Here is a 23,294-nt window from a genome sequence, read left to right as displayed (position 1 = left end):
GCCCCAAGGTAAGGGAACAAACATGGGAAGGGCCTCCATGATTGCCGTTCCACCACAGGATGCAGTGTGCACCCTCTTGGTATGGCTGCACCATGCTGTAGAACATTAGATAGGATTGGACCCTGAGTCAGCCACCTCAGTGTGCCTTATTTTGAGGCTAATTCTGCAGAAACCTCCTGAGTCTCCTCAAAAGAAAATGTTACCTCTGATATCAATATGCCCAGCTCACAATATGGAAATATCCCAAGATGCCCAGTTCACCCATAAGGCTCTTCTCTGACCAAAAAGCTATCCCTCTCAGAGAACCAGTTAACTGTGATATGGGCCTCCAAGGGTGAACAGAAAGGTCATACATAAGGGCAATCAACAAATGAGGATAAAAAAGGTTAGGGTAAAAGGGATGAGTCAGAGTACCAAACCCCCTCTAACGGATATCTCTGTAAACAAACTGCCGATGTGTATTGAATTGCCATCCTCAGATCAACATCCTGTACTGATAACATGCCAAATGTTGTTTTGGGTGTCTGCCTGTATGTTATTTTCCCCTGGATATTTTTTCTCTCTTTGTGTCCTCCTGTCCCCCTCCCCTATCGGAAAGACCCTATAAAACCCACATCATTGTAATCCTTCGGGGTCCTCTACATGTGTGTGGAGGTCCCGTTTGCAAACGAGTAAACGTTAGAAGTCCTTTGAATTCTCCTGTCGCCTGTTGATTGCCTCTCCAAAAATCCAAAGAACCGTGTGTGTGTTCATTCGGGGTCATCCTCTTCAGCACAAACCAATTTCTAGAGGCAGCTGTATTACTTTCCTGATACTTAGGGACCTAAATTATACAGTAGCTGAGACTCCAATCACAGTGTACAGCTGCCACCTGCTGGGCACATGCCTTTCTGCATTCACCATCTACCCATCTCTGGCAATAGCTACAAGTTACAATTCCCAGGATGCATTCTTGGCTGTCTGCATGGGTGGCTCAAGGTACAATGATACACATACTACACTTATACCAGGAAATAAATTTATGATTGGTATTGGCAACCTTCAGTCTCGAAAGACTATGGTATCGCGCTCTGAAAGGTGGTTCTGGCACAGCGTCTAGTGTGGCTGAAAAGGCCAATCCGGGAGTGACAATCCCTTCCACACCGGGAGCAAGTGCAGTCTGTCCCTGGTCTGTCTCCCTGGCTATGGGCCTTCCTTCTTTGCCTCTTAGCCTCAGACTGTTGGCAAAGTGTCTCTTCAAACTGGGAAAGGCCATGCTGCACAGCCTGCCTCCAAGCGGGCCGCTCAGAGGCCAGGGTTTCCCACCTGTTGAGGTCCATCCCTAAGGCCTTCAGATCCCTCTTGCAGATGTCCTTGTATCGCAGCTGTGGTCTACCTGTAGGGCGCTTTCCTTGCACGAGTTCTCCATAGAGGAGATCCTTTGGGATCCGGCCATCATCCATTCTCACGACATGACCAAGCCAATGCAGGCGTCTCTGTTTCAGCAGTGAATACATGCTAGGGATTCCAGCACGTTCCAGGACTGTGTTGTTTGGAACTTTGTCCTGCCAGGTGATGCCGAGGATGCGTCGGAGGCAGCCCATGTGGAAAGCGCTCAGGATTCACATACTACATATATGATATATATGATATATGATATATATGATATATATCATATATCATATATGATATGATATATCATATATGATATGATATATGATATATCATATATGATATAGGATATATATAATCAGCTGCACTTCTTTCGTGCTCAGTCTGATTATGTGACCCCACAGTTAATTAATTACCCTTGTTACAAACTTGAGAGGATTTCCAATGCTGCCACTGCCGAACACCAATTTAAAATGTTCTTTACTGTGTAGGTACAGAAATCATGCCACTTCCGCCAGCTTTCATGCAATTCTAAGCCAGCGTGCTGTTGCCTGGAGAACTGCAGTCAAATTACTCTTTAACAGCAAAGGATATAAAGATTATGCCCCCAGTTAGACTTTACAGGGAAAATGTTTCCCCAATAAAACTGGGTCATCAGATGACCTGGATTATGTGTAGAAAGTGTTTTTTGTTCATTATTTGACTACTGCTTTCTCCATGGGCATCTATTTAGCTGGTGACCCTACAAGCAAGGGCTAAAAGCTATTTGCAAGATATCCTGCATGGGGGAAAGTTGTAAGAGTTCAGGTCCCAAATGATCTTTGAATTCTTCTATTGGTTGAAGGTTTGAAGCTGCCTTATATTGTTATTCCATTGATCCATCTCACCCAGCAGCTCTTTTGACTAGGGGCTGTTCTGCAAGAATCTTTATCTTTGTAACTGGAGGTACTATGGCTCAGATATTCTGGGTGTAAAGGCCTTTGTTTCCTCTAGTCATTTCTATGATTCAGCATGTCCTTTTTTTTTTTTTTTTAATTAAAGGATGCACTTCAAGACATTTCCCAGGACAGGTCTAAGCATGTTAACTTGAAAGAGGTCCCCAATGGAACTTACCCTGAAGTAAAGTTTAGCATTGCACCCTAAGATTGCATTTCCATGTGCACTTATTTGGGAGTAAACACCACTTAATTCAATGGGACTTGCTTCTGAGTAAACCCCCATAGGGTTTGGCACTTCCTCCATCAACTTTTGCTTGAAGTTGTAAGCAAGCAGGCAGGGTCCTGTCATACTTGTACAGCACCTTCTCTTTAAGTACCCAAGAAATAAATACAGCAATAGCAACACTTTCATGTGCTCCATTGCTAATCAATTTTCCCCTTCCCCAAATGTTCTGCCAGAAGAGGGAACCTTGTAGAAAGATTTGAAGCTCTCTTGAGCATTGCTGGATCTAATCTAGAGGCTCAAAACCAGTGGAATGAAACCACTTGCATCAAACAATGGATTGCACAGATATCTCAGCGCAGGTAGGGCAATGTGTATGTGATATGCACTCATCAGTGTACCAAATCCACATTTTCCAGATGAAATACGTTCTGTATATTGTCCAGAGGAAATTTTGTGAATGAGATTGTTAAGCGCACAGAACTCTGACCCATCTGACCCATTACTACTGCCCCTATAACCCAGTTCTGTGAAATAATGACCCATAAGGTTCTGGAAGTAAAATGACTGAGTAAGAAGCTAGACTTACTAAGAAAAATCAACTACCGAGTAACTCCACACAGCCACTTGGAAGATTTGGAAGTAGTGGTGGTGGGGTTGTTTAAACCTTTCCACTCTTGTCCTGTTCTCCCATTAGCTACCAGGGGACAGAAGGTACAGCCTCTGAGGTGAGGTGTAGAAGGTGTAGAAGGTGAGTGTGATGAAGTGTAGAAGGTGAGGGCAATGAGGCCAGGATTGACACTGCAGTGGATCTTCTGGCAATTCTGTGTGTGTGTGTGTGTGTGTGTGTGTGTGTGTGTGTGTTTAAAGATCAGTAGGAGGAATTGGTGAGGGTAGGAAACGGTGGAATGTTAAGCATGCTTACTCAGACATGTCCCAATGGAACGTTCTCCCAAGGAAGTGTGTTTAGGAGCCAAGCCTAAACCCTTGTCCAAGTCTGCAAAAATCCCAGATCCTTAGAAGTGTACTATTGGCAAAATGTTTTGTTTCTAGTCCTGTGCAAGTCTGGCAAGCAAAAAACACACGTTGATGGATTTTGCATATACTACTGTACCAATTTCAGCCAGCATTGCTGTCTACTAGACTGATGAGGGGAGTGGGGAACATTTAGCAATTCCAGCAATTTATATCTGGCCAAGAGCAGATGCATGAGGGTCTGGTATCAGTGGGTGCAAAGGAAGGATGCTGCGGGGGCTCTGTCAGTAAGGCAAAAAGCTAGCTGGCAGACTGGCACTGCAACCCTAGGCATGCCTGCTCTTAAGTAAGCCTCCTTTAGCTTAATTAGGATTTCCCAGTCTGTGCAGAGCTACAGCATAAGGATGCTTCTATTTGGTTGCCGCGGCAACAGCATCCTCAGTCGTGATGGCGTTGGTTGGAGTCTCCTTGCAGTAAAGGTGTCACCTGGGAATCTCCAGAGTGTCAAGAATGGAAAAAGGAAGCTGGGAACCAAAAACTGGAAAAGAGGCGCGTTGCCTTTCATGCCTGATCTCATTGGTTTAAAGGGGAAGGAGGCAGGCTTCCATGATGAAGCTTGCTCAGAAGGAAGTCCTACTCCACCTTCATTGGGCTTTATAGAAGCAGGTCCGTGAGCGCAGGATTGCAGCTTTCAAGCGTAACCTACACATCCTTATCTGGGAAGAAGCCCGATGGCAATCTTAGGCGCACGCATTTGGGAGCCAGCAGTGGCGTGCCTAGAGGGGGTGCAAAGCGCTAGGCTTGGCAGGGAGCCGCATTACAGCGTGCAATTCGCCTCGGTTTTGCTCTCCCCGCCCGGGATAGCTAGGAAGGGGAGGGCGAGGGCCCGCCTGCACGCTGTGGCGGAGCTCCCTGCGGAACTTAGCGCTTTGCACCCCTTCTGGCTACGCCACAGGGAGCCAGCCTTACCTTTGAGCAAAGCGATCAGGCTGCACGCCGGCTGTATCCTTCCTGCCTGCTGAACAACGTGCTCTGAAAGGGGGAGGAGGGAGTCTTCGGGTGGCATCGCCACTTTCCCTTCCTCCCGAGCAAGGGACTCTCTTCTGGCGGAGGAAGGCTGCCATCCTATGCACACTGACCTGGGAGTAAATCCCACTGAACACAGTGGCACTTCCTTTGAGTAGACATGATAGGCTTGGACAGGAAGGCTGCAATCCTAAGCACACTTACCCAGGAGTAAGTCTCATTGACTAGCTTCTGAGTAGACGTGCCTAGGACTGGGCTCGAACAGTCCTTGCTCCGGAGGAAGGGTCCTGGAGGTGGCGCCCTGGATAGTGCTGCTGTTTTTCTCGGTACCTACTGCCTGATTTCTTGCTTCTGATAAGCCCTGGAGGGGTTGACTCGACTCTGGAGCAGCAGGAGGGAAAAGGTCTGGGAGAAAGCGCTGTGCAGCTTCCGGAGGGGGTGGAAGGGGCGGCCTCCTCGTAGAAAAGAAGCGGAGGAGAGGCGCCCTCCCTCGCCAGCTGCGCTTTCACTCTCCGCGGCTCCTGCTTGCCTGGGCAGAGCCCGCGAGCCACCAGCCAATCCGGCCTCCCTAGCAACGGTGTCAGGTTGATCTTAGCAACGCCCTTGCAGCTGGTGAGAACCGTTGCTGCAGTAACAGGCTAGGCTAGGCAAGGCAAAGCGTCCAGGCTCCCTCACCCACTCTAGCCCCATGGCAGAGCCACCAGGAGAGCCCCCTGCCCCCGAGACTGGGGAGAACCCAGAGCACCCCAGTCAGGGGCCCCCCACTGGGCAGGATCCAGGAGCAGCACCAGCTCCAGGCCAGGCTGAACCTGGGGGAGGCCAAGCTCCTGATCTGCAGGACCGGCGTCCCTCCCAAGAGCAGCAGCCTGCCCGTATCCCCTCTCAGCCACTCCGGGACAGCACCTACCCACCACCACAGCAAGAGCCCAGAGGTGCCATTTATCAACCTCCACAGGCCCAGGGCACCCTTTTCCAAGGGAGGGCCGGCCCCCCACAGCCCCAGGACCCACGGAGCCATCCTTCTTGGCAATCCACCGGGGCCCGGGCAAACTTTCAAGACCCTGATGGAGGGGTCAGTCAGTCAAGGGAACAGGTGCAGGTCCCAAGAAGTGCTTCCATGGCTGGAACAGTGAAAAGCATCCAGAGTCAGCAATACGAACAAGGACATGGCCCTTACCAGACTCATGAACCCGGATATGGCCTCTATCATCAGGGGACCAACTTATACGAAGATCAGATACCAGACCCAGGAGCCAGAGAGCTGGCAATCAAGAATGCAAAAGCCTACCTGCTGAAAACAAGTGTCAAATCTGGCGTAAGCTTGTGAGTTGGGGTATTAAAAAAACACTATATTGTGGGAGGAGGAGAAAGATGGGAATGGAAGTAGGGACTCTGCCAAAATGAGATGCATAATGTAGGATGAGGACTCTGCTTCTTTCTGTTTGATGTAATAATCAAAGTGTGCACTTACAGTGTTCAGCCTTTTGGGAATGGCCCCTGTAGGAGTTGGAACACAATAATATCTTTTTAATGGTTTATATCCATACTACGTATTTTTTTTAGCTAGGATTGGCTCCCACCCAGTTAAAATCCAGACAAACTTACAATATAATATTTTAGTGGACCAGGTGCAGTCTCTTCTAGTCCCTTGCAGTTGGTGATGCAGTCCCAGTTTCAGACCTTTCCAGAGAGAGAGGAAGCAGATGGTGCTGCAAGTGGACTGAAGGGCTGGCTTATGGTAAAGGTGAGGGCAGTCCACAGAAACAGCCCTTTCTATTGATCTGTATAGCAGTGGTTCCCAAACTGTGGGTCAGGACCTGATTTTTGGTAGGTCACCAATGGATGATGGAAAGATCAAATAACTAATTGCCTCAAGCCCTGAGATCATTCAAATATTAGATACTGTAGCTGCTAGTTACCCTGCAAAGAGCTCAGCTCCTGCAGTTTGCAAGATAGACACTAACTGCCCTGCAAGGAGCTGGCCTCCTGCAGTTTGCATGTATGTGTAAATGCAGAGAGATAAATGTTTGAGGGTCTTTTTCTGGTTATTATTACTTATATATAAACAAAACATTATTTTTTTTCTAAATATCCCTTTTTAAAGACTGGCAAACCTGGCTTTAAAAAAATAAATCTTTTTAAAAGACTGGTAAACTCCCGATAGAGTCTCATTTGAAAAAATGGGTCCTGGTTCTAAAAAGTTTGGTAACCGATGATCTAGAGTCCTCTGGTCCCTAGTAGTTGGTGATACCATTTAGGTTCCTAGCTTTTCCAAAGGGGGCAGATAGAGCCATCTTGTTGCAAGGAGGATAATGCTGGGAAGCAGGTGGGATTCCCATACACAACATAAAAAAAAATTGTAGGCTGTGTGCTTCAAGTCTCCTTGATAGTGGGAATGCAGTATTATGAAGAACAGGAAAAAATAACAGTGTTATTTTAATAACAGTATAATAACAGTGCCACACAGTGGCAGAGCCTTCTTCACATTCACAACATGGAGCACCCAATTTTTTAAAAAACTCAGGAATAATTGATATGCAACCAAGTCTGGAATAGAAAGAACAAGGAAATGGGAGGGAAATTTGTATCAGTGGTTATGTCATTGCCACCATCCAATAGGTGCCTGGGATAAGCATATTGTTACAGTGGAGGCACTCTTGGGTGAGAAGTCTCATTTTCCTAGCAGCCCAATTCTGTGTATTTTTTGCCCTCAAATACAAATACAATCCTGTGTATTTGTTTATGGTTTTTCTGCAATGGCGGTGTTTCCTTGAGAGAATCACTCACTTGGAAACATCACTACTCTTGAGATTCCACTGTACATTCATTACCCAAAAACTGAGTAATTCTGAGAAACCAATTCTGTTGACAATTTTCTGCAGGAAGCCAATAATACGTTTCCCTTTGGGAGTGGGCTCTCTTTCCTTAATTGCACAGATACGACCATCTTGCAGAAATGTTGACCAAAATCCTGGACGAGCGGCCTGAAAACCCAGCCGATATAATTGAGAACATCAGCAAGGATGTTAAGTGTGCTCGGTTTCAAAAAAAACTAGATACCCTTCGAGATGAATATGAGAAACATCCAACGTTTGAGATGGCTGAAATGTATAAGACTTTGTTCCAGAAGGGTGGTGGAGGAGAAGGAACAGATCAAGAACTTGAAGAGGAAATGGTACGTCACTCTGCAGCACATGTATGCTGGAAAATGCATTGGCAGGTCTCCCAAACTCTCCCAAATTCCTCCCAAACTCTACTCTTTTCCTGTAGTTTTGAGTGATTGTAGTTGTTGGTATGATGTGCCTCTTTGATAGAAGATAGAAGGGAGGAGATGGGGCGCCACCGTTATTAGACTGGCAGACAATGAGAAGTAATATAGTAGGAGGGAGAGAGGCTTTTATAAGAGAAGGGGGTCCAGTCAGTTAATTATTATTATTCTTTTTACTCCCTCTTATAGACAAAAAAAGCTTGCCACCTGGAGCAAGGAAAGCTCCCCATAGGCAGTGGTAAGGGCTGTGGGGGCAGGGGGGAGATGTTCCAGTGTGGGAACAGTAGAGCCCAATACAGGAGCTCTCAAGTCTGCGCTGGCAAAATAGTCAGTGCAGACTTGAGAAGCCCCATTAGGGGGGCTTGGGCTTTCCCTGAGGGAAAGGGGATGACAGTTCCCTTCCCCCAAGGAGACCTCTGACAGCACCAGCAGTGCTGCTGGATGCAGCAATAGCTGTTTTGGCACCTGCCAGGGATAGGATTGGCTTGTCAATCTTTCAGGTCATAAATAACTTGGGGGCCAGAGCATCCGAAGGACTATCTACCCTCTTCATGAAACTGCCCTTTCCCTAAGATAATCTGACAGGGCTCTCCTATATGATCCACCAATGGCAGTACCTCTGACAGTGATATGGGTAAGGGCCTCCTCCATGCTGGTACTCTTGAACTCCCTCCTTCAGGAGGTAAAGTCAGCACCTTCACTGTTTCAAGTACAGCACTGGCTAAATATCTTTTTGTTCCATTTGAGTTTCTCTTTATGGTTTACTGGAGTCTGTTGTTTGGATTTTTGTTGCCTTCACTATTTCTGTTTGCAGTTGTGATTATTTATTCTGTGATTTCTAATTTTGTTTCTAATGAATTTTATCTTTTAATTGTAATGCAGCCTTGAGCATGTCCTTAAACAGAGATAAATGCAGGATAGAAATCTCTTAAATAAAATAGTAGTAGTCATGTTTGCACCCAAGGAAAGGAATACACTGAAGTGTGCTGGGCATATTATATTGCTAAATAACTTCATAATGATATTGGTGAATAAATTATTTCAGCATCATTTTCAGCCTTTGTGAATGAATCCCAAAGATTTACAATATGTAATATAATTATACTTTTCTAATTCAGGCATGTTTTCCCTCCAGCCAGAAACTCCTTTACCCAATGTAATGGAAACAGCCTACTATTTTGAACAGGCTGGAATTGGTTTGAGCTTGGAAGAATACTACCACGTATTCCTTGCCCTTAAACAACTGGTTACCACACATCCAATCCAAACCTGTCGCTTCTGGGGCAAAATTCTTGGGATTGAGGCAAACTATATTGTTGCTGAAGTTGAGTTCCGTGAGGGAGAGGAGGAGGAAGAGGCAGAGGAAGAAGAAGTGGTTGAGGAGGGATTAAAGGAAGGAAGTGAGTTTAAAGAAGAGGAAGATGATGAAGAAGAAGAGAAAGATGAGCCCCCAAAGCCCAACTACAAGCCACCACCAGTCATACCAAAAGAAGAAAATAGGACCGGCGCTAATAAATTCACTTATTTTGTTTGCAACGAAGCAGGCAAACCATGGGTGAAGTTACCCCAAGTGACCCCTGCACAGATAGTGAATGCCAGGAAAATCAAGAAGTTCTTCACTGGAAGACTAGATGCACCCATTGTGAGTTACCCACCTTTTCCAGGCAATGAGTCCAATTACCTGCGGGCTCAGATTGCTCGAATTTCAGCAGGAACTCAGATCAGTCCACTGGGATTTTATCAGTTTGGAGAAGAAGAAGGAGACGAAGAGGAAGAGGGAGGAGCTGGAAGAGACAGTTATGAAGAAAATCCTGACTTTGAACCAATCTCTGTGGTAGAGTTGGTGGATTCTTTAGCCAACTGGGTGCACCATGTACAGAATATTCTAATGCAGGTAAGTCTAGCAGTTAAGGATAATCTCAGGGCCCAATTCTAACCAATTTTTCAGCACCGGTGCAGCCGCAATGCAGCCCCAAGGTAAGGGAACAAATTTTCCCATACCTTAATGGGGCCTCAGTGACTGCTGCCCCACCACAAGGTGCAATGCATGCCCCATTGGCACAGCCTCACTGGCACGGGAAAATTGGATAAGATTGGGCCCCTAAGTCATTCCAATGACAGTATTTACATGTGTTACTTGTTTGTCCAAAGCTGTACTTTCCCTCTGTTTCAGCTTTATTTTTTTCCCCAGTAGGTCGAAAACTTTTCTCCTGTGAAATGTTCTCTCTGGTTGAGAGGAACAGTCAAAATTGGTGAGGTTAATATCTTTTGCCTCCTTTGTAGTAGCAGTGTTTTGTTAGCTACATAAGCAAAACAGAGCAAAAAAAAGTTTGCTTGAACTGCAATCCTGTACTCTATGATGCAAGCAGAACAGGTTGTAGAGCAACCTGTCATTTAAGACAGTGTAGCCTTCCATCCTCCATGTCCGCGTGCATTTCTGTCATGTCATGGCTACATCTCAGGTGACCTATGTCTTACCTTAGGCATCCAATAGTCGTTTTCTCCCAGCTGAAGCAGAGCAATGTACAGAGACTTTTACATGAAAGTCTAATGTAAAAGTCATGTAAAAGTCACATGAAAGAACTAATAGAAGAAGCAGAGACTCCAGTGCTTTATGAGGGGTATATCTATGTCCTGCTCCTCAGACAAGATGCAGGACATGCCTGTTACTATATACAGGGAGAGACTACAGCAGCAGCAGTGAGAGCTCAGCCTCCCTAGAGATTGTGCAACCCCAGTATAAGATCCTTGCAAAGCATAAAAAATAATCATCATAATAATTACGTTGTATAATACTACTTTGCTGTTGATCAAGACTCTAGAATCTGATTTTATCCAATATAAAAGTGTTAGTAGCTTTTATAAAATAAGTAACTATGCTGTACCTCAGACCAGTGGAACAGGGAACATAAATATTACCAGAATTCTGCTGCAGGAAGATCCATTTAAGGACCCAACAGTGCATTCTATTGGCTAAAGGACATTCTGTCCTTGAAGAATTGTAGTCTTTACATTATTCATCAGGCCTAAAATTATACGCAGAAGAGTGTTAAACATGAAAGAGCTGAGCAGCACAGGGATGAAGACACCATTTTAAATGCCAGAAGTTCACTCACAGCATTTTGGGAGTTCTGCAATATATAAATTGCTCTCTAATTTTCCTTGTCCCTTCTCTTCTTTAAGATTCTCTTCTATCATGGTTTCATATTAGCTAAGAAATATTGCCCAACCAGGCAACGGGCAGCCCATCCCGCCCAGGCTCAGCGGCACCAAGAAGGGCTGCCGCCGAATCCTGCACCTCCCGCGCTACCGCAGGAGGCTTCTTGGGAGAAGGGGACGTTCGTTCCCTTCCTCCAAGTAAGGTAAGTAGCCCCAAAATGGTAAGCCCCGCAATGGTGGTAAGGAATAGGCGCTCGTGTAGGGCACGCAGCCCTCCACGAGTGCCCTGGATCCTGCAGAGCACAGCTCCGTGGATCCTCCTCCCGCCCGTCCCGTCCCCCGGCATGCCTCCTCCCTGCCCTCTCTTTGCCCCTGCCGGCCTCCCCCTCCCCGGAACGCCACCTTCCCACCCTGTCCATGCCCCCGCCTCCCATTCCACTGCTCTGTGGTCCGGGAGACCACTGAGCTGTGGAAGCTGGGCGACCCCCGTGGAACCTGGTGCTGGGCTAGCACCGGCGGCAACCCGGTGATGAGCCCCGCAAATGTGCCTTACGACTGTTTGCGATTGTGGTCGTGCCTTATGACGTGCCTTACAACTGTTTGCGACTGTAGTCAGCGGCACGGCTCCGTGCTGTCGACCACAGGATTGGGCTCTGAGTTCCCACAGTGCATTGTAACCCTTCGTCCCTTGTTTGCAGGGACGCTGTAGCTGGATTAATCCTCTTCAAAAGTCAGAAGAAGAAGAGGAGGAAGACGAGGAAGAAGAGAAACCAGAAGATCAAGAAGAGATGCAGCAAGAAGTAGGACCCCCACTTCTTACGCCACTCTCTGAAGATGCTGGTAGAAGTCTCATAGTTTATTCTTTATTATTTTGAAATTATTACAAACATGAAATTTTGGGTTAAGAGAAAGCAGGTGATGGTTGATGGATTTAGATATAAATCAATTATATCACTTTGCTAAGGTAAACAAATTTGCCATGTTGATTTTAAGTATTAGAGTAAGCTCCTAATGGAACAGATAAGAACCTTTTTCAGCTCTCATAGTTCTAGGCTGAAGTTCTGCTGTTTAATCCACATTCATTAATCCTTACTCCATTTTGTGGAAAGCCTTCAGAGCAGTTTCAAATTAATATTTTTCTCATTCTTGGAATCTTAGCTTTATTGTTTTAATATTGTTAAAAAGCAAATGCCATATTACTAGAGAATCACTGAATGTTCGTGTTTGAAGGAACTTCAGATGTAATCTAGTCCAACCCTCTAATCAGTAAAACTTAATGCAACTGAACTCCACTGCTGTTCCAATCTGGATTAGAGCCCCTCAACTATTTCACCCAAAAATAACAGTTACATGTAGCTCTGATCCAGATCAAGACTGTAGCAGGTAGAAAAGATTAAGGGTTGCCTCTCCACAGTCGTGATCACCACCGCCCCATCGAGCTCCTATTTAAAATCAGCAACAACAAAAACCATGCAAGAGCAAATGGTGTTGATTAACAGAGGTGGGTGAAAATGGTTTTATTTTTTCATGAATTTTGGTGTTTATCAAAAGTGTTATGTGTTTTTATTCAAAATTTACATTATAATTCTAATCACTTTAAGACTGTACTGTGTAGGTGATATAGGTGGCATAGTATCAGCTGATGGCCACAGTTCTTACCCATGTATCTCCATTAAAGAATAAATAAATGCCAAATAAAACGAGGTGTTGTTTTTTTTGCTAATTTTAGGGTTTTTGTTTTTTTATAAAAATGAGAAGTGCTGAAAGCAATGTTATGTGTTTTTATTTTGTTATCACTGTTTTCTCCCACCACTGTTTAACCTAGTGATTAAACATCCTATAGATTGGGCCTATAGGTACATTGTTTTACATTTTTTAACCAAAGAATTCCTAGATAACCAAGAATCAATTTATTTAAGAAATATATATTTCATTTAACAGACATTCAGACCACCCCTCCATGGACAGCAGAGGCATCAACAAGTCTGATTCCTCAATATGCCCTTGCAGTTCTTTATGCCAACTTGTGGCTTGGAGCAAATGCTTTTGCTATTGGCAAGTAAGTAGGAGACAGTGTTTTGTTTTCTTGATATGCAGGATAATTTCATAATTTTTCACTCATTATTATTGTAAAATGTTTTGGAGGGCAAGAGGGAAAAGTTTTATTTGGTAGTAAGCATGCATTGGCTATAGCATATAGAGACAGCCATATGAAAAAACCATATGAAAAAACCAGCCATATGAAAAAACAAGCCATCTTGAAAAAACAACTGATAATTATTACTTTTCACTTTGTCCTTTAGGAGATTTGATAATATCTATATTGGTTGGGGTCACAAATACAGTCCAGATAATTTCAGCCCCCAACTGCCACCACCTGTGCAGAATGAGTATCTTAGTGGACCAGAAGTCACAGAAACAACTGATCCAACTGTGGAAGAAGAGCTTGCACTCAAAGCTGCCCAAGAGGAGGCTTTGGCAGCTGAAGAAATGGAAGAAGAGGAAGAAGATGAGGATGAAGATGAGGATGATTAAGCTCTTTAGAGCTAGATTTTTTGGATTTTTCTGAAAATGTATACACTTTTCTCCTAATACATTAGAGTAAGCTTACCATAGGAATAATTATATAAATATTGGTTTCATAGCAAATAAATGTTTTTCTGATATTTTCTGAGCTGATACACTTTTTTTTTTCTGAAGGGCTTAATTAATGTAATTGGCAAGTACTATTAGGCCTTTAGTCTGAGCAAAGAGAATGCAGGCTAATGAATATCAGGTCTCCAAGACCATACCTGATAAGACAAGGCTAGGGCTGTCATAATCCTTCTACCTTATAATAGAACAGTTAAGCAGTGAAACAGAAATTCTGTATGCAGAAACGGCAAGCAATTTTCTAGCATCAGTTTAGGCACCCTATAAGAGATGAGATCTCCCAATTTTTTTCCTTTGCTTTAAAGCAGGGGTGCACAAACCCCAGCCCGGGGACCATTTGCAGCCCTCAGGGACCTCCAGTTGGCCTGTGGGGGAACCCCCAGTCTCCAGTGAGCTACAGGTCCACCAGAGACTTGCTGGAGCCCACGCTGGTTCGATGGACTGCTCTCAGCATAGGGCCAACTGCTCACTCTCTCGTGTGAGCTGCGGGCCAAGGGCTCCCTCCGCTGCTTGCTGTTTCACATCAGTGAAGCAGCAGCGACAGCAAAGGAAAGGCCAGCCTTGCTTTGTGCAAGGCCTTTTATAGGTCTTAAGCTATTGTGAGACCTTCATTCATTCATATAAGTTTCATCACTAATTTATTCATTTATGTAAATTTGAAATGTAAATTAATTCTTTTTTCCAGGGACCGACACTGCCAAAAAGTGTGGACACCCCTGCTTTAAAGCAACTATATGGCTTCGGTTTTAAGAAGCCATAAACCACAATCTTTGTGCCTTGCCCAGCTGCTGTAAGCCCCGTTTTGGGGGGGGGGGGGCAATACAGTTACATTTTAATTTATTTCTCCCAAACAGTCCTCCAAAGCTGAAAAGTTCTTAAAATTCAAACTCAGTGCAGGAAACACCATGACAGCAATCAACATATGGGCAATTCAAGTCATAAGATACACAGCTGGCATAATAGACTGGACCCAGTCTGAATTAGAAGTGCTAGACAGGAAGACCAGGAAGATAATGTCAATGAATGTTGCCCTACATCCATGCAGTACATTGATAGACTATTTACCCAGAAGCACAGGAGGATGTGGGACGTTTCTAGTGCACCAAATTGTAAAAGAAGAGAAAAAGGCATGCATAGTGAAGAAGATGCATTGAAGTTGGTTTATCAAAAAAACATGCTAAATATTGGGGATGGTGATACAACAAAATTGGCTTATAAAAAAGATCAAATGAAGATCACGAAAGAAAAATGGCAAGGCAAAGTGCTCCATGGCTAAAAGGAAAAAGACACTGCAGGAAATGCTGACAACAACAAAACCTGACACTGGCTAAAAACAGGAAGACTGAAAGAGGGATTAATTTTGGCTGCCTGAGACCATGCACTACGAACAAATGTGTATAGCAGTGATTTTCAAACTTTTTCGCTGACAAGGTACTAAAATTGTCAAGGCACACTATCGGTTTTTTGATAATTAACAAGGTACACCATGCTGTTGGTGGGGGGCCCACATCCTCCGATGGCACTACTAATGACCTTCCCCCAAACTCCCATGGCACACCTGTAGACCATTCACTGCACATCAGTGTGCCATGGTATAGTGGTTGAAAATGGCTGATACATAGAGTCAAAACTGAGAAAACCTCTACGGACAGCAAATGTTGCCTATGTAATATGCTGATGAACATGTAACATCTATGTAACATGCTGATGAAACGGTGGACCACCTGGTCAGCTGCTGCAAGATCATGCAGACTGACTATAAAGATAGGCACAACAACATTGGGACAACAATTCATTACAACATGTGTAAAAAAGTATAAACTGCCTGCAAGTAACAACTGGTAGAATCACAAAATTGAAAAAGTAGTAGAGAATGAAGGAGTTAAAGTACTCTGGGATTTTAGAATACAAACTGACAAGCATTTGCAACACAACACACCAGACATAACTATTATTGTTAAGGAAAAGAAAGTCTGGATAGTAGACATTACAATACCTGACGACAGTAGAATAGATGGTAAAACTGGAGAAAATCACCAAGTTTAAAGACCTGCAAATAGCAATTGAAAGACTGTGGCACAAGAAAGCAAGCGTTAATACCAATTGTCATAGAAGCCTTGGGTGCTATCCTGAAACATCTGGAAAAGCACTTGAACACTATCGGGATGAGCACAAGTACCATCAGTTAATTACAAAAGGCCGCCTTACTAGGAACAGTGAATGTACTGCAATGTCATCACATTCAACACATCAACACATACAAAATCATGCAGGGGATGGACAGAGCGGAGAGAGATGCTCTTTTCCCTCTCACACAACACCAGAACTAGGAGACAACCACTAAAATTGTGTGTTGGGGGAGTTAGGACAGGCAGAAGAAAAGATTTCTTTACCCAGCCTGTAAGCAGACTGTGGAACTCCTTGCCACAGGAAGTGGTGTTGGCACCTGGCAACACCAACATCTGGTGTTGGCCTCCCTCTTTAAAAGGGGATTGGACGGATTTCTGGAGGAAAAGTCCACCGCAGATTCCTGGCCGTGAGCATGTGCAGCCTCCTGGTTTTGGAAGCAGAACGCCAGGTGCGAGGGCTGCACCAGCAGGAACGTCTCCCGACCTGTGGGGCCTTCTGGGCTCAGCAGGCGCTGAGCAAAACGGGGGGGGGGAGAAAAGGCCACACCAGCTTCCAGGCTTCTGAGGAAAATTCCGGGAAAGAGCGCCCAGTGGCGTAGCCGGAGGGGGGAGCAAAACGGCTTCGTTTTGCTCCCCCCGCCGGGAATGGCTCCGCAGGGAGGGGCCGCTGGACTGAGCGCCCCGCCCCCCTCCGGCTACGCCTCCGGGAGGGCTTCTGACACTGGAGGGGAAGGAGGAGCCTCCTCCGGCCCCGGCCCCACCCCCGCCCCGCGCAGAGTGGTTCAGTCCATTGGGGTGGCCAATAAGAAGCGCGGCGCGGCGCGGCGGCCATTCAAACTGGAGGCGATGGCGGAGGAGAGCGCGGTGACGGTCTGCGTGCGCGTGCGGCCCCTCCTCGCCAGGTGGCTTTTCTGGGTGCGGGAAGCGGGGCCGGGCCTGCGGGAGAGGCGGGGGGCGCGGGCGTCCTTTCCCTCGCAGCACCAGGCCCAGTCGCGGGGTGCCGCCGAGACTGCGAGTTGGGAGAGACCCGGGAAAGGGTTTCTTCGCCCGGCGCGGGCGCGGTGGCGCCTGTGGCCGAAATGCCTTTGAGGGGACCGGCTTCGCGGGCTCCGGGTACTGGAGGACGCCTGCCTGCCTGCCTGCCTGCCTGCCTGGGCGCCAGAGGCGAGGGAAGCGCGACGGGGCTGGTGTGGGCGCTCCCGAGGCGCCTGGGGCCGTTGTAAGGCAGGAGGCCCTCCGACGTGCCCGCCGCCCTGGAGGACGGAGCCCGCGCACGTTCGCCCCCTGCCTGCGTCCTTGCACAGGCGCCGCCTTGGGGCTCCTGCTGCCTCTCGCAGGCAGTCTCAGCCCCGCAGAACGAGGGCTGCAGCGCTGCTGCTGAAGAAGAAGGGCCGGCTGGCAGCGCTGGCTGTTCAGCGCAGGGGGGTGTCCAGGTGGCTGACTGCGCAGTAAAAGAGGGGAGCGATCAGTGCAACATCGCAGGGGGAAGGGGGGCTCCTGCGCTTGGGGAACCTGTTTGTGGCTGCCTCAGGCCCTGGGTAAGGCTTGGCACTCCCTCCTGTGCAGTGGGCACCAGCACAGAGGAATCCTGGCCTGGGTGGGGCTGGTCTGGTCCTCTGGCAGGCCCTCAGCGATGCCCAGCCTGGCTGACCCCTGCTGCCAGCTGGGTAATCCAACACTGTGGAAACTGTGGGGCCAAGTGTGTTTTTAGTACACAACGCTGATCTGTACAGGTACCCCCACCCAGCAGCAGTGGCGGACACATTCCAGGCCTCCCTGCAGATAAGGCTGAACCTATTTGAACACCTCATTACTTTGTTTATGTTTGTCACATTGTGTAAGGTGTCTCTTGCTCCAACAAGCAGGCTTGCAGCCTCTTACAATGACGGTAAGGCTCTTGCATTAACACAGGCAAGCAGGCTAGGAAGAAGCATGAACATTAACAGGATGCAGATAGTTAACATTCATTCTCCATTCTAGTCTGCGCAACTGTAACAAAGTAATGAGGTGCAGAGCTATGTGGATAAACAAATCCATGGATATCATTTGTTGCCTGTACTCCTGAAATGATAATGGCATTGTTACTTGTTTTGTTTCTTAAGAGAGAATGCAGACCTGGATGATAAAGGGACAGTTTCCTGGAAAAGTGAAGACTGTACCATATCTCAAGTGGACGGGACCAAGTCCTTTACTTTTGGTAAGCTCATGATGTGTACACTCAGATGTGTCTTGAGTGACTTTCTGTAACAGTCCTTCTATAACAAAACACCCAGTTCTCAAGCTTATTATGCTTTGCCTTTTAAAGGATTCCAAATTCCAGGGCTCTGTCAGACCTCTGTTTGAAAACTTAGAAAGCTGCTTCCAGTTAGAGTAGATGGGAATGGAGCTATAGCTCATGACATAGTACTTCCTTTACATGCCGAAGGTTCTAGGTTCAGTTGCTGGCATTTCCAGGTAGGACTGGAAAGGACATCTACATGAAACCCAGAGAGCTGCTGCCATTTGAGCTAGATGAAGGGTGCTCACACTTTTTTGGCTCGAGAGCTACTTTGAAACCCAGCAAGGCCAGGAGATCTACCAGAGTTTTTTTACAATGTTCGTGCCATCATAACATATAACATTTATGTGTACAATGTATGTTGGTGTACCGTGCATAACTGCATGAGCCAATATTGCACAACATAATTAACTATAAACATTTTTTGTAATTACTTGAGTTTACTTTGATGACTTGCACTGAAATGAATCAGCCAAGGATGCACAGTCGGACAGTAGCTGCTGACAGCCAGCCTCAAGCACACTTCCAAATGTTCATCAGTCATGGTGGAAGGGTACTTGGACTTAATGATCTTCATGTAGGAAAAGGCTGACCCACATAAATAAGTGGAGCCCTTCCTGCCTCAGGTGCTCTTATATCCCTGAGGGCCCTATTGCCTTCAAGTGGCTGCAGCTGTGCCGCACACTCTGCTGGATGCCCAGGCCTTACCCTTAAAGGGGCCACTGCTGACACCACATCTACCTCCTCACCAGATCTTCCTTGATTCCAATACAAGTGGGGGGGGGAGCGGATCTCTATACAGACCAGTGCAAAAACAGGGGAAAGGTGTGGGGGAGGGAAGATCTCTGTATAGACATCACAGCAAGACCAGTGCAAAACCCCTTGCACACAGAACCAACAGATGGAAGTTGGGGGGGGGGCAGATCTCCATACATACCAGTGCAAAAGCAGGGGAAAGGTGTGGGGGAGGGAAGATCTCTGTATAGACCACAGCAAGACCAGTGCAGCAAAACCCCTTGCACACAGAACCAACAGATGGAAGTTGGGGGGGGGGGCAGATCTCCATACATACCAGTGCAAAAGCAGGGGAAATGTGTGGGGGAACGAGGATCTCTGTATAGACATCACAGCAAGACCAGTGCAAAACCCCTTGCACACAGAACCAACAGATGGAAGTTGGGGGGGGCAGATCTCCATACATACCAGTGCAAAAGCAGGGGAAAGGTGTGGGGGAGGGAAGATCTCTGTATAGACATCACAGCAAAACCAGTGCAAAACCCCTTGCACACAGAACCAACAGATGGAAGTTGGGGGGGGGGCGCGCAGATCTCCATACATACCAGTGCAAAAACAGGGGAAAGGTAAGTCAGCCCCAGTAGAGTCAATGGGGCTCACTCCCAGGGATGCGTGGACGGGAGAGAAGCCTGCCAGCAGCTCCTCTCCCAGGGAGGAGCCTGCCAGGTGCTCACTCCCTAGGCTCACTCCCTGGGCTCTCTGGACTCACTCCCTGGGCTCACAAGCCTGCCAGGGGCTCACTCCTAGGGATGCGTGGACGGGAGAGAAGCCTGCGATCGACTCATTTCACCTCGAGATAGACTGGTAGCTCGTGATCGACATATTGGGCACCCCTGAGCTAGATGATACTAAGCTGGATGGGCCAGTGGTCCAACTTGGTAGTAACTAAGCTCATGGACCATTTTTTGAAAAGTCTGTTCTCTTCAGCAAATGCAGGTGGAGCCTTTTTATGCATGAGTTCCGTTCCCTGACCCTCCAAGGTTAGGAAAAAACATGTGCTAAATTGCATAGAGTTACGCAAATACGTTACAGCCTGACACTTGGGGATGGAAGGAAACTAAGGCAGGGGTTCTCATTCACCTCCCCATTGCCAGCTGTCCCCCCTTCTTTCACAGGTGGGATGCTGAGCTTTTAAGAGTCCAGTCCTATGTCTTCCTACTCAAAAGTAAATCCCATTCTAGTCAATGGGGCTTACTCCCAGGAAAGTGTGGATCAGATTGTAGCCTAAATCTCATGCTTTGGCTTGCTGGGAAGACTTGCTTGCTGGGCTGTTCTGTTCGTGTGGGCTGGAGCATGGAGAGCCTGCACCATCCCATGTGTACACATGTGCGAGAGAGAACCTATGTGTGTGTGTGAGAGAGAGAGAGAGAGAGAGAGAGCGATCGCGAGCGGTCAATGAAAGTGTTGACCCAATGTGCGGCGGCAGTGAAGAAGGCCAATTCTATGCTTGGGATCATTAGGAAGGGTATTGAGAACAAAACGGCTAGTATTATAATGCCGTTGTACAAATCTATGGTAAGGCCACACCTGGAGTATTGTGTCCAGTTCTGGTCGCCACATCTCAAAAAAGACATAGTGGAAATGGAAAAGGTGCAAAAGAGAGCAACTAAGATTATTACGGGGCTGGGGCACCTTCCTTATGAGGAAAGGCTACGGCGTTTGGGCCTCTTCAGCCTAGAAAAGAGACGCCTGAGGGGGGACATGATTGAGACATATAAAATTATGCAGGGGATGGACAGAGTGGATAGGGAGATACTCTACACTCTCACATAATACCAGAACCAGGGGACATCCACTAAAATTGAGTGTTGGGCGGGTTAGGACACACACAAAATTTTTTTATTTACTCAGCGTGTGGTCGGTCTGTGGAACTCCTTGCCACAGGATGTGGTACTGGCGTCTAGCCTAGACGCCTTTAAAAGGGGATTGGACAAGTTTCTGGAGGAAAAATCCATTATGGGGTACAAGCCATGATGTGTATGTGCAATCTTCTGATTTTAGAAATGGGTTATGTCAGAATGCCAGATGCAAGGGAGGGCACCAGGATGAGGTCTCTTGTTATCTGGTGTGCTCCCTGGGGCATTTGGTGGGCCGCTGTGAGATACAGGAAGCTGGACTAGATGGGCCTATGGCCTGATCCAGTGGGGCTGTTCTTACGTTCTTATGAACGTGCGCATTCCACCTTGCTGCACCTGTTCTGGTTACAGAGGTTCCCCCCCTCCCCTCTTCAGCCTCTTTGCTGGCTCAGGGGCTCCAGGAGTCTTACTGTTCCTTTGCAAGGGGAGCCTCCTCCAGGGCTATTTCCCTGCCTTTTCCAGGCTGAGCCTTTTTGCATTGTTTTGGGTTGCCTTGAAAAGGAGGGAGAGGCCAGCATAGGGCAAAGGAGGCAAAGGTGTGTGCAACTTTCAGTTCCCCCCACCCGTGGGGGGATGAATCCCTGGATAAATAGGTTGCACCTATACTCTTAATTTTATTTTGCTTCATTTTAAAATTCGATTTACAGTCAGCTCTCTTTATCTGTGAGGGGCAGCTGCCACCTACCTCATTATTTGTGACTCCGTTGTTATCCATATATATTGTACTGGTGCCACATGAAAAGGACATCGATGCGGGCATTCTCCTGTGGAGAATTATTGGACACATTTGTGTCTGCTTCCAGACTTGCCCCACTATCTTGGGCACCATCTCAGGGACTCCAGCTGAACCTTCACAACCCTGGCAGTGATGGGGGAGTCACTGGAAGGCTACCTGAGGGTTGGAACTGAGGCAAGCCAAGGGAAGGAGCCAAGAGGGAGGAAGAGGAAGATGACAGGTGAAGCAACCCTCTCCCCATTGCTGAACTCTGAGGCCTCATTGTTGGCCAGCAACTTTCAATGAAGCATAGCCAGCAGAGATAAATCAATCACCATAATCTTTCAATAAGTGATATCCAGCATGGAGGAGAAAACATCAAATGTTGGAGATGCTGATGAGCCCTCGCTATCACCCAGCCCCATAGACTTCAAGTTAAGATTCAGGTTCATAAATTTCAGAGTGTATGGTGAAGAGGGTCACCTGGAACCTCACCCCATTTTCCCCATAGGCTCAATGATTCAGTGTCTTCTAATTCGGTATCTACTAGGTTTCCCAGGAACCTAATCCAAGTGAATAATGAGAACTGACTGTATGTTGGCGGTTTTCAACTAATGTGTGTGCTGTGAATGGTTTGAATGTGTGCTGCGGGAGTTCAGAAGAGGGTCATTTATTAGTAGGGTCACTGGGGGTGTGTGAACCCCTCCAGTTCAAGGCATGGTGTGCCTTGTTAATTGTCAAAGCACTGCTGGTATGCCTTGACAATTTTAGTGCCTTGTTAGTGTGCTGTAAATGAAAAGGTTGAAAATCACTGGTATATGTCAACAAATCAAATGGCAGATAACCTATATCACCATCATTCTTTATTTACGGTCACAGACCCAACATTCAGAGATAACCTATATGATAACGGCCATCTCTCAAAACTTATTTTGAAAGAAAAAACCTGAAAGTGCCCACCTTTATGGAATATCAAAAAGAAGCCAAATGAACAGCCTACAGAAGTGCATTCCATACATCAATTACATAGAGTGAGGTACAGGTTGAGCCTCATTATTAGTGTGGGTTCCAAGCACATGTGGATGGCAAAAAAACTATAGCAAATCCATTTTAAAAACAGTTTCTTTGCTCAGGTGATTTAAAAAAAAAAAGCCTTGCTGACCTTTGTGATCTTAAGATAGTCATTAAGACAACAATCCAACAATCAGTCTCTCTAAGAGCTTAGAAAGGCTTCACTCAGACCCTTCACAAATGCAAAGTATCTTTCAGGGTGAAGGGAGGGGTCCCTTGGAAAGAGAAGGATTGTTGGATTGTCAGCCAGCTCCCCCCCTCTCTCATTGAGGCTGTTGTTAAAGGACTGTTGAGTTTTTTAAACAGATTTTAAAGGGATGCATTTTTTTCCTTCTCCAGGGATTAGCACATTCCTGCTCATTTACAGAGGCCATTCCTGTTGAGTCAAATCCATGTATAAAAAAATCCATGTATAAATAGGCTGGACCTGTACTTTGTCTCCTTGCTCATATGGTGTCTTGGTTGCTATAGCATCTTTGGTTCATCTTGAAGTTGTACAAATTAATTTCAGTTAACAGCGAGTCATTTAACTGAAAGTAGCTTTTGCAGACAATAACTGCTCATTAATGGCATACTGTACAGTTCATCAAAATAACTGACTTTGCTGGGCTACTCATTGATGTGGTATCAGAGTTGGCAAACTGCTGAGTCTTGGTAGGAGAAGTTGATTTCTAAGCTAACTCTTTTTTTGTCTCTTGAAGATCAAGTGTTTCATTCCATGGACAGTACTGAAGCGGTCTACAAACGGGTGGCTGCTCCAATTATAAGCTCTGCTGTTCAAGGATATAATGGTAGGTTAAATATTGGTTCACTTGTATGCTTGTAGTATATGTGTGAA

At 46.4% G+C, this 23,294-nt stretch overlaps 2 protein-coding genes across 2 annotated transcripts in view; both read left to right on the top strand.

Annotated features, from left to right (window-relative positions):
• Positions 1 to 5,221: 5,221 nt before the first annotated feature.
• Positions 5,222 to 13,626, top strand: LOC136655807 (radial spoke head protein 6 homolog A-like). Its single transcript, XM_066632459.1, has 6 exons — positions 5,222 to 5,856; positions 7,471 to 7,708; positions 8,937 to 9,695; positions 11,659 to 11,800; positions 12,902 to 13,019; positions 13,264 to 13,626. Exons 1-6 carry the CDS (start codon positions 5,222 to 5,224, stop codon positions 13,493 to 13,495), a joined length of 2,124 nt encoding a protein of 707 aa, XP_066488556.1. The 3' UTR covers positions 13,496 to 13,626.
• Positions 13,627 to 16,587: 2,961 nt separating this feature from the next.
• The window catches only part of CENPE (centromere protein E), a 57,093-nt gene continuing 50,386 nt past the window's right edge, over positions 16,588 to 23,294 (top strand). The window contains exons 1-3 of the mRNA XM_066632243.1: positions 16,588 to 16,643; positions 17,844 to 17,938; positions 23,158 to 23,247. Coding sequence (XP_066488340.1) covers positions 16,588 to 16,643; positions 17,844 to 17,938; positions 23,158 to 23,247 — 241 coding nt within the window. The remainder of the gene's footprint in view (positions 16,644 to 17,843; positions 17,939 to 23,157; positions 23,248 to 23,294) is intronic.

This window comes from Tiliqua scincoides, chromosome 6, assembly GCF_035046505.1.
Source record: "Tiliqua scincoides isolate rTilSci1 chromosome 6, rTilSci1.hap2, whole genome shotgun sequence".
NCBI classification, from domain to species: Eukaryota; Metazoa; Chordata; class Lepidosauria; order Squamata; family Scincidae; genus Tiliqua; species Tiliqua scincoides.
This window is presented reverse-complemented; position numbering and strand designations above follow the sequence as displayed.